Source organism: Arvicanthis niloticus, chromosome 14 (assembly GCF_011762505.2).
Source record: "Arvicanthis niloticus isolate mArvNil1 chromosome 14, mArvNil1.pat.X, whole genome shotgun sequence".
Lineage (NCBI taxonomy): Eukaryota > Metazoa > Chordata > Mammalia > Rodentia > Muridae > Arvicanthis > Arvicanthis niloticus.
Genome location: NC_047671.1, coordinates 41,580,064 through 41,598,661, shown reverse-complemented (window position 1 = coordinate 41,598,661; position 18,598 = coordinate 41,580,064). Strand labels below are relative to the sequence as shown.

Here is an 18,598-nt window from a genome sequence, read left to right as displayed (position 1 = left end):
ACGAATGTATATTTATAACATGTCCAAGTAAGGATTTTTATAAAGTAGCTACTCAACTTGAAATGCCGACTAAGGAAAGTATGTCTACTCCACAGTGTGTTAGACTTGTCCTGCAGAGGCTCTGCCGACTCATCTCACCACCTTCCTCCCATGTGCTTTCATCATGTCCAAAGTAAGTCAGGGACCTGTCATCAATTTAACTGATGTTACTGTGATTACTGAGAAGCATGGACATGTATTTCACTTGAGTTTTGTATTTCTTTTGATACAGTGTGTGCCTTATAATCTTTGTCCATTTTCCTTTCACTGTTACCTTGGTTGCTCTAATTTGTAGGCATTTGATAAATCTTGTGAATATTTAATTATGAAATTACATATGTAGTTATAATTTTCTACTTTGTCTTTCAGCAGTGTTTATGGGTTTACATGTTTTGTTTGTTTGTTTGTTTGTTTTCCCGAAACAGGGTTTCTCTGTGTAGCCCTGGCTGTCCTGGAACTTACTCTGTAGACCAGGCTGGCCTCAAACTCAGAAATCCACCTGCCTCTGCCTCCCAAGTGCTGGGATTAAAGGCGTGCGCCACCACCACCCGGCGGGTTTACATGCTCTTAAAGTAATTAATTATGGTCTTGTTTTCCTTTAGATTTTTGTTCCTTTGTTCTTATGCAGCAGAATTCTATGAGAAAGACGTTACATGTTCCCTCTAGCACACTATGGCTTCACTTCATTTAATGAATACTTCCCATTCTTTCCTGCTTGTCAGTGTTACTGCTTGCCATGCTCCAAGCACTGCACCCACATTCTAGAGCACTGTTCCACTCCATCCTCCTCACGCACCACGAGAAGACCTAAGATCTCCACTGCACAACTGAAAACACAAAGCTCACAGAGATCGGAACTTGCTTCAAATGTCCTGACTAATAAAGGACAGAGCGAGGCTTTCCCACAACCTCTCCTACAGGTCCAAGCACTGTGCTTTGAGCCTTTACAAATGAATTTTGAAACAGAAGTTGGGGATGTAATTTTTTTATTTCTTCCTCCTCCAGACTAACATTTGTCCCAGTAGAGTCAAACCATTTCTTATGTGTTTGAAGTACTTCTGAAAGATATTTTTTTTTTCAAAAAGCAAACGACAGGATAAGCTGTGGACTAGGAACGGGAAAGCAGTCGTGTCCACTTACTTGGCTAACTCTGAACTTTCCTGTGTCAGTGTTTCCACCTCACAGTGGCTCTTCTGTCTACTTCACACTGTTTTAGGATTGAATAGTAGTTCAAAGGCTGAAAAATTCCACATAAACTCTGACTACTATACTTCTACCCTGATTAATTCCTAACAAAGGAGGGCTGGCTCCACTGATACCAAATGGAAAGGATGAGACATTTACTAAAAAGCGTACATTTTTTAACGCACTAGCAGAAAAGAACAATGTATTAAAGAGAATCTTATTGAACTCTGCTCACAGTCAGGTGTAGGCTTCACATCTTTCAGCTGGTTCTGAAGTTTCTTTACGTTGTTATGGATCTTGGCCAACTGTTGCTGGATTTTTGCTCCTGGAAGGAAAAGTCCATACTGTGACAAGCGTGGTTACAATTAAGCTTCCGCAGGCAAACTCCACACTGTCCTTTAGTCGAAAGACAGTCAAGAATGATTAAACAGCAGCCATTTCTGTCAGAACCATATGAACAGCAAGAATCGTTGCTCCTACATGAAGCATCTCAGTTTACATCCAATATTTGAAAGAAGTATTGGTTCCTCTTTACTGTAAACCTGCGACATGGAGAGGATGTACCTTTCTTCCTTCTGTGGAGAATGAGTTATTGACTATTGTTTTAAAAACATGATGAGTAACTGATATCTAACATATTGTACTCTTTAAAAGAGTACATCTTTCTTTTTAATGTGTTATAATTTCTGGAAACAGAAATTGCCCTTAACTTATTTGTAAATATTAAAAGTAACCAACATTAATTCTATGTGGTGTGTGTGTGTGTGCGCGCGCACACACAGGGGCACATGTGTGTGTGGTGTATGTGATTTTATTTCTGTGGGCATATGTGTGGAGGCCAGACGCCAATGTCATATGTCTCACTCTATAGTTCTCTAACTTACTAACTTTTTAATAAGAGGGTAACCTATATCTTCTTTTCAAAAATGTACTACATTTATTATACATGTGTTACATGTCACAGTACATATATAGAGGTCAAAGGAAAACTTTTGGAAGTTGGTTCTCTCCTTTCACCATGTGGGTCCCAGATATCAAACTCTAGTCATAAGGTAATGTCTCTGCCTGCCGATCCATCTTGTTGGAACCTCCACTGTCATTTATTTTTTATTTCTTGAGGCAAGGTCTCTCACTGAACCTGGAGCTCATCAATCCAGCCAACTTGGCTCCACAGTGAGTTCTGGGAATCCTCCTGCCTCTACTCCACAGCACTAAAGTTACAAAGACACACCATCACACCTGATCTTTACATGGCTACTTAACTTAGAGGCTTAACCTGGACATTGCCCTGGCTTAAACCTATTGATAATTTTAGAAAAGCAAAACCAAACGCCAGTATCTCAGTGTTCTAGTAGTTGCTTTGTATGTACAAGAAAACTTGGGTGTGATTCCTGGCCCTGGAAAAAGTTGTCATTAAGGATTCTTGTGATGAATCTCTACTTGGGTCCTCAGGCTTCCTCCTCAACCCATAACTAGTATCAATTCTATGAAGACTGACAAATTTCTCATTTCACCAGAGCACATGCTCTTTGATATGAATGTGTGGCACTTACTGGTTTCTATGCCACAGGTTGCCAAAAAGAACCAGAGAACCACCCAGAAGTAAAATGGTAGGTCAATAATGAAAAGTATAAGAACAAAATAATAACCTGGGACATTTTCAGATGACCTAGCACCAGAAAGTAATCCTGCTGGGATTTTTATTTACATGAGAAGACTATGGCATAAACACTCACACCCATAGGTAGCTGTGCAGATGACAGTATCATTTTGTAATAGTCAAGTAGTCTTTGCATCCCTCTTTTCTGTTGTTTGTTTTTTCAACTTGTCGAATCACAAAATACCAGAGGCTTCATCACAAGAATCCTTAATGACAACTTTTTCCAGGGCCAAGAATCACACCCAAGTTTTCTTGTACACACGAGGCAACTACTAGAACGCTGAGATACTGGCATTTGGTTTTGCTTTTCTAAAATTATCAATAGGTTTATAGCCAGGGCAATGTCCAGATTAAGCCTCTAAATATGAGTATTTGACTCTGACATGCTTCCACTTTGAAAAACAATTTTTAAAAAAATCTTTAAAGATCTTTTTATCTTGGTGTGTGTGTGTGTGTATTCACACACTTATGTAGGTTCCAGTGGAGGCCAGACAAGGGCACTGAATCACCTGAAGCTTTGTAAGCCTTCCAGTATGGGTGTGGAACACCAGTCTTCTGCAAGAACAGCAAGCGCTCTTACACACTCAGCCATCTCTCCAGTCCCTTTCTCAACCTCCCTAATGCTGCAACCCTTTAATATAGTTCCTTATGTTGTGGTGACCCTCCCCCACTATAAAATTATTTTGTTGCTACTTTGTAACTAATTTTGCTGTTATGAATCATAATGTAAATACCTGATATGTAGGAGATCTGATGTGTGACCCCATAAGGGGCTGCCACCCATGGGTTGAAAACTGCTGCCTTAGTTCCACTTTTAAAATTATACTCTATAAAATTATAAAGTTCAACAAGACATAGAAATCACTTTATCATCCCTTTAATTGTATAAAGCTTGGTCCTCTATTGGATTTTTAAGTCAGGAAACTTTCCTGAGGCTGCATGTTGTACTCACTGGTAACTGTCAGGGGCATCTCTGTCTATACACTAAAGGCCTGGAATCAGCCATAGGCCTGAAGACAGCGGTAGGCCTAACATGCATGCCTGCTAGCACAAAGTCTTGGGTCTCTGGAAAAACACTAGAACAGATGGCTAGAAGCTATTGTAAACAAACAGCTTTGGTAGATAGTTGTCAGGCTCTAGTCATAGACCTTGTAGATAGGTGACCTTGAAAGACAGTACCAACTTAGATTACAAGTGAATCATAGGCGGAGTCATAGTGTCCTGTCCCCTGAACCTTCACCCAGCTGACACTCTGTTCTGGAAGATATCTGTATTCCCCCTGAACACCTACGCTCCTGTGTCATCCCCTTCCCCACATCCTGCCTTTTTGTGTATATAACCCCTGAGTGAAAAAGTAAAAATTACGGTTTGATCAACCTATAGACAAGCAGTCTTCTTTGCATCTTTGCCTGCTTAACACCCCCCGCCCCTTGAGCTCTCTTAGGTGATCTCCCTGGACCTCTGTTTAATGTCCTGCTGGACAGGACAGGTAACCTGTAACACTCAGGTTGCAAGGAGGGAAGGGTAGGGTGGTGGGGCAAGGGTGGAAACCAGTGAAGAAATGAAATGAACTTTGTTAGCAAGTTAAATAATTAGGAAATGGCTTCTGTCTTTTTCTCCACAGCTCATCAGCTATGCCATTATCTTATGCAATCTTATTTGTCATTTGGAAATGAAACACTGTACAGCCAAACCACTCAGAGTCAATAAAAATGAAGACATTTATCAAAAACCAAGGAATGATCCCCGAGTTAAGGAACAGTTAATTACTTCTTTAGAGCTGGGATCTATGAAGAAAAGTATGTCTCTTTGCATAGAGATTGTGGTGGTTTAAATGAAAATGTCCCCCAGAGGCTCACAGGGAGTGGCGCTATTAGGAAGTGTGGCCTTGTTGGAGTGAGTGTGGCTTTGTTGGAGGAAGTGTGTTACTGGGGTTGGGCTTTGAGGTTTCAGTTGTTCAAGTCAGGCCCAGTGTCACTCTCTCTTCCTGCTGCTAAAGGGCCCTAGGGGCTTTCACCAGCCTTTCAAAGGCTAGGCCATGTGCCATTCTCCATCTGTGGGATCATTTTTGAATAAAAAAATCTCAGAATGTACTGACAGTCACCTGACCCTCTGGAAAGTCCCAGGTAGAGTTCAAATGCATGCATGCTTGCCAGCCAACAGATTTAAAGGTCAGTATGCTCAGCCAATAGGTTTAAACTGTAACCTTGCCGATGTGACCTGTGCCCCTAAAACGTATAAAAACTGCTTGTGATAGCCATTCGGGGTCGCCTTCTAGTCACCCCCCTTGAGGGACTAATTGAAGGTTGTCCCCGACAAGCCGGAAAATAAACCTCTTGCCTCTTGCTTTCATATCGATCATCTCAAAGTAAATACCACTGACTGAGGGTCAGAGGTCTTAAACTGCCTTCACACCTGGTTGTAGAACTCTCAGCTACTTCTTGACAACCATGTCTGCCTGCATGTACCATGCTTCCCACTACGATGACAATGGACTTAACCTCTGACTGTTAAGCTAGCCCCTAATTAAATGTTTTCCTTCATAAGAGTTGTTCTAGCCAGTGTCTCTTCACAGCAATAGAAACCCTAAGACAGACACCATGTATTCCCTCCTTTATTAGACAGGCGCATAGTGTTAATAATGAGCGGCAAAACTGAAGAACAGAAAACAGTATAAAAAATAAATAAATGAAGTTGCACTGAAAATAGAAGAGTGAGTTGGACATGGTAGTATGTGCCCATAATGCCAGCATTTGGAGAGTGGGTAGGGAGCTCAAGAGTATGACTCAGCCCTGGCAACATAGAGAATTTAAAGTCAGTCTGAGCCACAGGAGACCTTGTCTCAAAGGAACAAAAGAAAGGGTAAAACAAATCACCCCAAAATAAAACACATTTTTGGATCCTTTGTTTAAGTATATAAGCAAGAAATGGAAGATCACCCTGCCAGTGTCTGCAAAAGAAAAAGTAGCAGTAGTTATGGCATCATGATCTATACTGGTCTAGGAATTCAAGAATGAAGACTTGATGGGTGGTGTTTCTATTACAGCCTATTCTCAGTTCATCAGAAGAGGGAGAGTGAGTCTTGCTACGATATAACAAAAGATGACTTTAAAAAATGGCATGATCTGGGACTGAAGAGATGGCCCGGCAGTTAAGAGCACTGACTGCTCTCCCAGAGCTGAGTTCAATTCCCAGCAACCACATGGTGGCTCACAAACATCTGTAATAGGATCTGATGCCCTCTTCTGTTGTGTCTGAAGACAGCTACAGTGTACTCATATGCATAGAGCAAATAAATCTTTAAAAAATGGTATGATATTATGTTTAGAAAGGAAAATTACTAGAAAATTCTTTTAACTGGTAATAAGACAGTATCATAAGCAGTTTAATCTTTCCAAGCAAATCAGTATGTTGTAAAGCTTAGTAATAGCTATTTTTCCTGTATACAATCCAAAGTAGCTTTTATATTATAAGGATTTTTGCAACATACAGAATCTAGCTCTGCAAGGTATTCTCACACCCTCTGACAATGATTAATCTGCATAACAAACAACAGAACATATTTACTGTGTAATCTCTACGGTATTTTCTTGTATTTATCTCAGCATCAAATGCACAGAAATTAACCCCAAAATCATCTTTCCTAATAATATGGAAGAAATAGATTTAGAAAACAATTCATTAGAATACTAAACAGTAACCTGAAAATAAAATAAACGCATGTCCTTAAGAGACAGACTTGTCACCAGCTGTGTATCGCCACAGAACTACAACACAGTCCGTGTCTAAGGACAACACAGAGCAGCACTGCCCTTAGATCACACACAGTCTGTACGTCATCACAAGCTCAGCTTACGTTCTGTCTTCCTGCTGCTGATCAGCTTGTTCTCCAGCTCTTCCAGCACACCATACTCACTCCTGAAGTCGCCTCTCTGGTTGTAGAAATGATTATGTTTATCTTTTTCTATGACAAGAACTCTTTAGGAAAAGAAACAAATGGTACAAATATGACTTAAGTATATTCTAATTGTTTAACATATGAATACACTTGAAATAATTAGTACTTTATGTTCAATTCACTTAAAAAATAAGAGTGTGATTACTTAGACTAACAAGGTTAAGGAATCAAAATAGTACCTAAAATAGAGTTACCAGTTAAGTCCAATTTTAACCAACTATAATTTGAACTGTTACATATTTCCTTTGAAAATACAGAAGCCTTTAGTTGTGAGGTTCTAAGTGTTACAGTCCTCAAGTAAAACAAAAGAAAAGAAAATATATTATCAAGGAGGGTTTTTTTTTTCTAAGTTGGCAAAAAATCAATTTTCTCAATGTTTGTTTTTCTTCTCCCACAAAGTAAATATGAATATTTATTCTCTTAGCTTGAATCCAATATGCAGCATGATGTCTCTAGCCAGTGACATCATTGCACACAACCTGAGATGCTCTCCACAGTTTTCCAGAGCTTCCCCACTGGCAACACAGACAAAAAGTATATACTGATGAGAAATCATGTTGGGACTGCAGAAAGCCCTATGGGCTGGGCCACGGAGCCTCCATGCATGTGTTCAGGGGCTTTTGTTGTTTGTGAGCTGAGACAATAAGCAGTGAGAAGCTGAAAGGATTTCGTCCTATATAGAAATTCTAACAGAAAGAGAACAGCTACCAAACCCAGGTAAGGCTGGGAGTCCTAGGAATGTCTGGTTGGCACCAGAAACATTACTGTGACCAAACAGAAATGTCTGCCATGGATACATGAATATGCAATGATAACTACATTTTTCTATTTATGTACTAGAAACATTAACAGAAAGGTTTTCAGAACATTAATATCACAATGCTGTTGTCAACAATGAACACTCGGTAAATACCACTGTTTATAGGGAAAGACAAAGACTGTGTAATAAAAATATGAAATAAGTGGAAATTTTATAATATACAGAGGGGATCTGAGAGAAGCAGAAACCAAGGGAGGATAATTAATTAAAAGATCACTGAAAAAATAGTTCCAGAGCACAATCCTCTCACTAGAACTGCTCACAGCTTCTGCAGTGATGGGCTTCACTGCAGTGCAGCTCTGCCCAGGAGGAGCGCTGGCTCTCAGGGTGACTGAGGATAGTGGTCAAGGGCCCCAGCAGCTTTGGTACAGGAACCTGATCTAACTGCAGGGTAAGCCAGTCACTTGCTCCTACCAGCTCCACGGGTAGTTGAGGAACTAGTGGGATTAGTCTTGAACCCAGCCAGGCTTCTGGTGCTCAAGGAGTCCCACATCTTGCAAGGCTTCAGCAGAAGCTGTGGACTGAGGGTCAGGACCAGACCAGACCTCCGTGAGGCCCACAGGCATGTAGAGAGCTCCACAACTCACAGCAAGAGGCCCAAGTTGATACAGGATGATACTTGACCCTCAAAAGAAGACTTGAGATAGAACCACTGGCCTTAAATCCTAGTCCCACAGAGGGAAACACCTGAACCCTTCTGTGACTTAATTTATATTAAAACAGACTACAGTTCACACCTCCCTCCTCCTCCTTCTTGCTATGTTTGTCAGGCTAGTGATTAGAAGAGTTTCCTAATAGTGTGACACTGGGGAAGGTGACAATGAATTAATTTTATATTGTTCATTATGAAATAGCTAGTGATATTATTTGGAGACAATATTCTTATACTCACTGGTTTTTTAATTTTTCTGCTGTGCGTATGAATTCTACTTTCTTCGTCCGACTAACTTTCTGTTTCCGGTTCTGAAGCTGAAAAGAACGAACTCCACCTGAAGCACTAAAGCTGCCCTCACTCTGCACAAAGAACAAGAACAAGCATCCGTGAGAAAAGTGGCAAGAGATGTCTAGAGAAATAACGCATTGACAGTTTTCTGGGGGTAATCAGGGAGTCAGTCTAGGTTTTACATAACATACTTTGGGGGCTGGAGAGTTAGTTCAGTTCCTAGCACCCAGATGACATCTTATAACTGACTGTAACTATGATTCCAGTTGAGACCCTCTACTGGCCTCTGCAGGGACTACACATACACACAGAACACACTTTCAGGCAAAATATTCATACAAATAAAATAAAAATATACTTTGTAGACAAAAGAAATCTATCTTAAAAATGCTAAATTGAGCATGCAATGCTGTATTCAGGGATTACTGACAAAAAAAAAGGTGTACTTTATTCACAAGTCATTTATCATCTCTAGACTGAACACTGATACAACAGGGAAGGATGATTTTTTACCCCAGCATGGCCCAGTTTCATGAGGAAAAACAGATTTAAAGAGAAAAAAAAACAATAAAAAGAAGACAAAATGAACAAATAAACCAGAAAATGTCCTAAGTGATGATAAGGAAATAGAGGAGCCGAGGTGGGGGGTGCTTGTATTCTCTTAGAACACCCCCAAGGGTCTATTTGAGAGGCTCACATCAAAGGAAGAAGGGAGACAGCCCTTGTACAATCAGTAGAAAAGGTGATTAGGTCAAGGGATTAGCTATGCAAATTCTGAGGGCCAGAAAGACTGGCTAGCAGAGAAAAGACAACTCTGACAAGAGGTTAGTAAAGGTGGCTAGAGATGAAAGTAGGCAGGTAGCTTGTGCTGGGTACGCAGATGGTTTAGGGCCTATTGGAGTTCACTGATGAGTATACCTATATGTTGTTCAATGTAACAGAAATGATAACAGCAGGGTGTTAGTCAGGAAAGGAGGCTGACACACTTGTGGAGACATAAACACCAGGGGGTATTGAAGGGAGAAAGAAAGCGGGTGGGAGTGGTGTGGTGTGGAGTGGGGGGTAGGGGGGAACTTGCAGGAGGGAGGCCAGAGACACATCTTCAGAGAACAAACAGCCTTCAGAGAGATCAATAATTCTACCATTCCCCGTGAGGTGCTTCATTTTTCCAAACCTTTTAGGAGTGGCAGTCAGTTTCGTATCACAGGATTTACTTTAACCTCATTAATATGCAAATTTGCTTTCCTCATTAATAAATGGTAAAATCATATATGTATACCAAATAATTGTTTTAAAACAAATTTATGATATATTATCACTAAATGTTTTATTTGGAGACCCGTTTTATATACCTATATACCCAGTGTCACATAAAATTTCTGACACGGGAACTAGAGAGATGGCTTAGTAGTTAAGAGTACATGCTGCTCAGGCAGAGGACCTAAGTTCAATTCCTAGATCCCACTATGGAAGGCTCACAACTGCCCGTAACTCTAGCTCAAGGAGATCCTAGGGCCCTGGCCTCTGGACACCAACTCTCATGTGCATGTTCACATACCTCCACCCCACCCTCACATATACACACTTAAATTAAATAAATCTTGAAAAACCCTTCTCAGGTCAGTGGGGTTGATGAGTAGAAAATGCTTAGGAAATCCTGCCATACTTAGTTCTTGAACAGAATGTGTCTGGCTGGTTGGTTTGTTTGTTTGTTTTTGACATAATAGGTTGATATTATTTGGCAATGAGGCCGGGGGATCCATGAAGAACTCAGTAGAGTAGTGCAGGCCAGGGATGAGAGTGCAACAGCTACCTGGACCACTGAGAGTAAAAGGCAAGGTGTATCTCAATGGTATTCCTGACCAATGGCAGCTGCTAAGAAGGAGTGAGGGAAGAGGAGAAAGTAAACAAGGCTTTGTACTTCCAGGAGCAAGAAGAATTTTAAAATGAGAATAGCATAGCATAAGATACTATTTGTTAAGAGTGCTGAAAAACTAGTGATTTTTCTAGATATTTATCAAGTTATGCAACAACACCACTGTCCGCCTCCAAAATATTTCCATCACACCAAAATAAACTCACAGCCATTAGCAGTCTCTCCCTCCTGACGCCTTCTCTCAGAGCCTGCTTTTCTGAGTTTGACTATTTTGATCAATGGGCTTATAGAACACACAGTCTTATATTATTTAGCACAACATGCTAAGACCCATTCATGCTACTCTATGGATCTATATTTCATTCCTTTTGTGTGGATATGTGTACACTGTACACATGTTCACATGTCTGAATGCATTCATGTGTGTGTAGAGGCCAGAGGTCAGTGTCTGGTGCACTTTACTATCTCCAACTTTCTTTATGGGACAGGGTCACTCACTGAATTTAACTCATTAGCTGGCTGTGTGGTCAAGAAGATGATACGATGCCCCTATCTTTGCTCTACCAGCCCTAGGGTTGGATATGTACTGTCGTGCCTGGCTGTCAGGTAAGTGTGGGGGAATCTAAATTCAGGTTCTCATACTTGTGCTACAAACGCTGTCCCCATTGAGTCATCCTTCTAACCCACCTGAGACCTTTACTAGCTAAATTAACATTGCATTGCATCAGTGGTTCTCTGCCTTCCTAGTGCAGTTCCTCTTTAATACAGTTCCTCATGATGTGATGACTCCTAACCACAAAACTATTTTCATTGCTGCTTTATAACTGAAGTTTTGTTGTTATGAATATCTGATATTTCCAATGGTCTTAGGCAACCCCTGTGAAAGGGTCTTTCAACCCGCAGAGGGGTTGCCACCCACAGGTTGAGAGTCACACTATATTATGTTGTATCTTTCATTTTTTCTGCTCATCATCCATCATCTGATAAACAGCTGGGTTACTACCACTGTCTCCCCAATATGAAGTGCTACTATAAATACTCTAAACAAGTTTTAATGTAAAAAATGTTTTAAATTTTGTTACCATCTAGCCACAGGATTTGAGTCATAAGGTAATTGTTTTTCACTTTCTTGTTTTACATTTGAATTGCCTTTCTATTGTTGATTTGGAATCATTCTTTATGCATTCTAACTATAAACCCTTTATTTTATACTCATATATCACTAATAGTTTCCCCCACTCTGATCATCTATTCACTTCCTTGATAATGCCAACAATTCAAAATATTTCCAGGTATTAGTAAACTATTTTCTTTTTTTTTTTTTTTTTTTTTTTTTTTGGTTTTTTTGAGACAGGGTTTCTCTGTGTAGTCCTGGCTGTCCTGGAACTCACTCTGTAGACCAGGCTGGCCTCGAACTCAGAAATCCGCCTGTCTCTGCCTCCCAAGTGCTGGGATTAAAGGCGTGTGCCACCACCGCCCGGCTAGTAAACTATTTTCATGGTAACTGCTTCATTTTACATTCCCACCAGCAGTATGTGATGGTTCTAATTTCCCTGTATCCTTGCCAATACTTATTATTATTTGTCCTTTTCATTACAGCCATCTTAATGGCTATAAAGTGGCATCTCACAGTATTTTTTATTTGGGGTGCTGGGGATCAAACTCAGGGCCCTTGGGTGTGTGAGACAAACTATCACAGAGTTACATGCACAGCCCCTCTCAGAGTGGTTTAGATTAGTTTATAATGACCAATGATGGTGGACGTCTTTTTACCACCTTTTAAGAGAAGTCTGTTCACCACTATTCTCTTGTTTATCTTTTGGACACAAAATCCATGGTTCTCTAATTGAGTTGTAAGCAACAGTACTAAAAGGCAACTCATGAAAGGTGACCTGATGTTAAATTATGTGGTTTTCTACTGATCTACTTTTCCTTAATAGGATAGGATATTGCCCCCAATTCATGAATTGTAAATAAAAGCCATCTAAGCTAAAGCTGTTGTAGTTTTTCCCTTTAACATATATTTTGACATAGAACCCTGGTCAGTATATAAAATTCCCCATGTTTTCCTCATTCTCTGACTTTCCTTTACACACACACACACACACACACACACACACTCACTCTTTTTGGTGCTAGGGATTGAAGCTACACCCTTGCACGTGATAAATGTAAAAAATTTACCTAGCCACTGAGCAAGCCCTCAGCCCTTTCACTTCCTTGACAATATTCACAGAGGAACAAAAGTTAGCTCTGATGGAGTCCACCTGATCTTACTCCAGCTTCAGTTGCTTGTGTTCTGTGGAAGACACAGAAAGAACTTTAATCAAAGGTCATAATCTTCTGAGAGTTGGACTCCTAACATCGAGGTCTCTGATCCATTCTTAGTTAATTCATGTGCACAGCATGGGTAGAAACTGAACTGCTGGGTGAGTATCCAACCTCCCCAAGATCACTTGTTGAAAGTGATGTTTCTTTACTCTTCTTTCCTTATTGTCTCTTCCTGAAACTTGACTGCCTACAATGTAGATCTGGCTTTCTATTCTCCATGTATTCTTTGGTTAGCCTTAAGCCAGTACCACATTTAGTTATGTTACAGTGGCTTTGAAGCAATTTGAAATTAAGAATTATGAGCAATTCAATATTCTTTTTAAAAAAATATTTTTTTTTTTTTTTTTTTTTTTTTACTATTTTAGGTATCTTGCTATCTTGCTTTGTTTACGGTGTGTATATGTGTGTTAGGGGTGTGAGATGTGTCCCTGAATGCGTATAGAGGCCAGAGAAGATCAGATGTCCTGTTCTATCAGTGACACCTTCCTTCCTTGAGACAAGGGTCTCTTACTGTTCTCATCATGCTTGGGTCTAGGCTGGTGGCTAGCACGCCCCAGCAATTCTCTCTATGCCCTCCATAATGCTGGGGTTCTAAGTGTATTCAGCCACACCCAGACTTTTACATAAGTACTGAGGATTTGAACTCAGATCCTCATGCTTATGCAGCAAGAACTCTTACTAATTTATTTTCTATTACTCTGATATAATACTGACAAAATGCATCTTGGGGAGGAAAGGGTTTATTTGGCTCTGTGCAGTTCATCATGGTGGAAACCCACATTAGTGACTGAAGCAAAGTTCAAAGAGGAACACTTACTGGCTTACTCCAGAATCAGGCTCAGCTACCTTTCCTATACTTGCCTAGGAATGGCACTACCCACAGTGGTCTGAACCCTCCTTCATCAATTAGCAAACAAGAAAATGCCCTACAGACATGGCCACAGGCCAATCTGATGAAAGCAATTCTTCAATGGAGATTCCCTCTTCCTGGGCATGTCTAGGTTTGTGTCAAACTGACACAAACTATGCTACCACTGCACTCAGTCCAGTGGGATCTGGCTAATGCTTGAATTGCCGACAGTGCTTGGCATCATCCACATGATGCTGTCTGCAGGCCTAGAGTACATGAGTCACAGGGTCATGGAGGCTTCCAACAAGATTCCAGAGAAAAGCCTAGGAGGACAGACAATAGGTAGCAAAGTCAGATTCCCTTCCAGAGTCCATGAAACAGGAATATATGAGCTTTGAGGTTGAAGCCTAAGCTTTAAAGTAGACTCGAGGATGCTGTAGACATAGGAATGTGGTATATCTTCCTAAGAGAGCTAGACACCAAGTAAAGGCAGCCCAAGAAAGAGGCCACGGTGGATCACTACCCAAACCCATTGGAGATCAATCATGATACTATGTGGCCCAGGTGCTGGCCATGGAGCCACAGGTTTTAACATTTGACCCTCTGGCTTTCAGTGTAGCTTTGGTCCTATCCCTCATTTCATTCTCCCATTATTCCCTTTTGGAATGGGAATAATTCTGCAGTACTGTATGTTTAAAGTAACTTTTTCACTCGATAAGCTCACAACTAGGAGATTGCCCCAAGTCTCGATGAAGTTCAACTTTTGAACCATACTGGAACTTTTGAAGTCTCTCAAATGCATTTTGCATTATAAGATGGCATGAGTTTTGAGGGCTAGGAGTGGAGGTTACAGTTGGAATCTCAAATTACTCCAACAGGCTCATGTTTTGAATGCTTGTTCACTAGCTGGTGATTCTATTTTGAGAGCCTGTGGAACCTTCAGGAGGTGGAAACTAACTGTGGAAGTAGGTCACTAGGGCAGGTATTTGAAGATTATAGTCCAGCCTCTGGTTGCTGGTTCACACACTGTTTCTGGGTCTTCTACAGTGAGAATGGTTTCCATCACATTTTCAGAGCCACAGACTGAGCCTTCGACAATGTTTATTATCTTCACCATCTTCTTCTGCCTTTCCAGACAGTATAATCTGTTATCCTATATTCAAGCTTGCAGATTCTTTTTCTTCCAGCTAAACCTGGGGTGGGGTGAGCCTCTCTGGTGATGTTTCCATTTCTTGCACCTTTTAACCCCCAAAACTTGATTTAATTCTCTCTCTCTGATAGCATTCTCACATTTTTTTTATTTCTTTAGATATGATTCCCTTCGGCTTTTTAACATATTTAAAATAGATGAGAAGATGATTAAGGCTGTGCATGGTAGTACATCTGGAGTCCCAGCTGCCCTCAAGATCAAAGCAGGAGATCACTGAACCCTTGGGTTTTAGATCAGCTTGTGCAACATAGCACGTACCCATCTCAAAGTAAACAAACAAAAATACCACCATAAAGTATACGTCCGCCTAGCACACTCATGTCTAGTACCTCTTTACTGTTTACTCCTTCCTAAGTGTGAACTGTATTTTGTTCTTTCCACTTCATAATTTCTTTTTGTTAGGAACTGAACACAATATATTGTGGCAAGGCCTAAAGCAGAAAGCAAGGCTTCTGTACTTTGTTTTGTTGTTGTATGTTTAGTCAACTTATGAACTAATTTTGTAAAGTCTTTATCTTTGTCTCATGTGGCACTACAACCTCAGTTAGCTTAGCTGTCGGCTAACAGTCACCAGAGACTGTCCTGAACACTTTGACCTAATGCGTACCTCAGTCCCTTTGGGGAGGGAAGGACATCACTATGCTACAGCAGCACACGTCAACATGCAGGCCAGCTTTTCCTTTTCATCAGCACAGAACTCCAGTCAGACGAAGATGAAGATTTCTCGGGCCTTTCTCCCTGCTTCCTCTTACCACATAACAAACTAACCAAAAATTGGTCTACCACACACTTAGTGGCTGAAAAATAACACTTCTACAAATCAGGCCTAAAGTCCAGGTGTAAACTTAGAGAACATTCCACTAAATATAAAACAGCAGACACAGACAAATACCACATGGTCTTATTATATGAAAATTCTTCAACAAAAGCTGATTTTAGGCTGCAGAGATGGGTCGGAAGTTAAGAGCACTGACTGCTCTTCCAAAGGTCCTGAGTTCAATTCTCAACAACCGTATGGTGACTCATAGCCATCTATAATGAGATCTGGTGCCCTCTTATGGCTTGCAAGCATATATGAAGGCAGAACACTGTATACATAATAAATAAATAATTTTTTTAAAAAGACAATGTTTTTTTAAAAAAAGATTTACTTATTTTTTAAAAAGCTGATTTAATAGAAAAAGACAGAGAATTATGGTCACCAGAGACTGGAGAGAAGAACAGGAATGAGGAGTTACTGGTTAATTGTACTACCCTTCATGTGGACAGCACCACTGTATGGGCTGGTGTCTGGGAAGAAAGAAAAGGAAAGGAGCCGAGTCCCAGCATTCATTTTTCTTGCTTCTTCACCATAGACGCAGTGTGAGCAAGTGCCTTGCACTCCCACTAACACATTTTCCTCTCCACAATAGACGGTATCCCCTCAAACCATGAGCCCCAAATAAACACTTCATCAACTTGTCAGGAATCTTGTCACACCAATGACAGGTACCTAGTACAGGAAATTTTGAGTTATGTACAGTAAGTTGACTCTAGCCAATAAAAATACTTAGCAAGTGGAAAGATACGTTTCCAAATGTCTGACTACAAAAAAAATTGAGATAGAATGGATACAATTAGCTTTTATTTAACAATTCTATGCTAGATACATTTATCAAAGTACCTCATTGAGCCACATAAGTATATAATTTGTTCACTAAACTATTAATTAATATAAGGTATTGGCGAGGCTTGGCGAGGCTTTCTTCATTCTAGAGTCTTCCAGGGAGACCAGAAGAGGGCATCAGATCCCCTGGAGCTGGAGTTAGAGGTGGGTTATGAACCACCCAATGTAGGTGCTAGGAGCCAAACTCTGGCCCTCCAGAAGAGTAGATCTTCACCACTGAGCCTCCTCTTAGGCCCCATGGAATTATTATTGAAGGGCTATTCCAGTCAGCCAAGAGACAGAAAATTCAGCTCATTACAGGGAAGTCCACCAGAACCAAAAGATATAAAGCTCTGTCTCTGGTCTAACACCTGGTTCAAAAACATTAGTGCGATGTTGTTAAGAGTCTTCAAAAAGGGGGCTGGCAAGGTAGCTCAGCAGGTAAAAAAGCTTACTATGCCACATGTACTCGTGGTATTCAGGCATATGCACGTGTGTATGTGCACATACAGATATACACAAACAATAATTAAGTTTTTCAATGTTTTAAAGTCATAATTCAACAACCAATATGGCTGAAAGAACAGCTAGTAGGAACAAATAGGAAATTTGAGAAGAGTACTTTTCAACCTTGAAAAGGGCTGTGTGACTCTTCCTGAAGAGTTATGAACAAAGATCCACTCAGTCCAACAGACCAAAGTAAGGATGCTTTAGTTAGGGTTTCTATTGCTTTGGCAAAACACCATGACCAAAAGCAAGGTGGAAAGGAAAGGGTTTATTCAGCTTTACAGTTCCACACTGCTGTTCATCATCAAAGGAAGTTAGGATAGGAACTCAATTAGGCCAGAAACCTGGAGACAGAAGCTGATGCAAAGGCCATGGAGGGATGCTGCTTGCTGGCTTGCTTCCCTTGGCTTGCTCAGCCTGCTTCCTTAATAAAACTCAGGACCACCAGCACACGGATGGCACTACCCAAAATGTTCTGGGCCCTGCCCAACTCATTGCCAATCAAAAAAATGCCCCACAGCTGGATCTCAAGAAGGCATTTCCTCAGTTGAGCCTCTTTTTTCCCTGATGACTATAGCTTGTGTCAAGTTGATAAAACCAGCCAGTATAAAGAACAACTGCCAAAATTCAACTTGGTGAACCAATGAGTTTTATGGGGGTTACTTACAGAGTACAGAGGAGGGGTGACTTACAGGAGAAGAAATTATTCAAACACATCTGCAACACTAAAAGTCCATCTCAGCATGGGTGATAGCTCATGAAAGCTGGAAACCTGAAGCTCACTGCACAGCGTACAAGCAGTCCAACAGGCTGGAGAGTGACTTTTCCAGGCAGTGTCGCTGGTCGCTGCTTCTTCCAGGTAGCTTGTCTCATCTACCTCTTCTAGGAAGCTGGTCTGGTCTGAGACTGTTTCTCAGCAGTCCTTCCCACTTATGTAAACTTAGAGAGGGAAGGCCCTAGTGCATTTGGTCAGTTTCAGGGACTTCTTGAAGCTTCTGAGTTGTTTGTTTCCTGCTTCTTAAAGAACCTTTCTTTAGAACATCTGGAGCCTTTTTTTTTTTTAAGATTTATTTTATGTGTATGGGTATTTTGCTTGTATGTATGTCTGTGCACCATGTATGTGACTCTTATCTGTATAATCGAGAAGAGAGCTTTGGATTTCCTGGAATTAATGTTTGTGAGTCAGCATGTGGGTGCTGGAAATCAAACCCAGGTCTTCTTGAAGAACAGTGCTTTTATCATGTGAGCCATCTTTCCAGCCCATATCTGGAATCGTAAAAGACCATATGAAGACATCAAGAAGACATGGAGTAACCTCACAAGAAACTAACCCTCAGGACATCAAGCCTCTAAAAAGAAAATGAGGAAATTAATTTCTGATGTTTACATCACCCCTTCTGATGCATTTTGTCAAGGGAACTCTGGTAACAGGAACTTTAGATCTTTTGGCAGAGATTTTTAAAATCATGAGATTATTATGATAAGAAATATCTTTTCTCAAGTCAACATTTAAGGTTTTAGGGTTAGTTCAAATGTCCATTTAACCATCAACAAATATTGAAGTTCAGTGCTAG

The 18,598-nt window shown here is 40.6% G+C and overlaps 1 protein-coding gene across 5 annotated transcripts in view; it reads right to left on the bottom strand.

Annotated features, from left to right (window-relative positions):
- The window catches only part of Ccdc112 (coiled-coil domain containing 112), a 132,133-nt gene that overhangs the window by 10,389 nt on the left and 103,146 nt on the right, over positions 1 to 18,598 (bottom strand). For all 5 annotated transcript variants that reach the window (XM_076912676.1, XM_076912675.1, XM_076912673.1 and 2 more), the window contains 3 exons: positions 8,555 to 8,676; positions 6,741 to 6,862; positions 1,460 to 1,549 (listed from right to left, as the gene is read on the bottom strand). In XM_076912676.1, the coding sequence (XP_076768791.1) occupies positions 1,460 to 1,549; positions 6,741 to 6,862; positions 8,555 to 8,676 (334 nt within the window). The remainder of the gene's footprint in view (positions 1 to 1,459; positions 1,550 to 6,740; positions 6,863 to 8,554; positions 8,677 to 18,598) is intronic.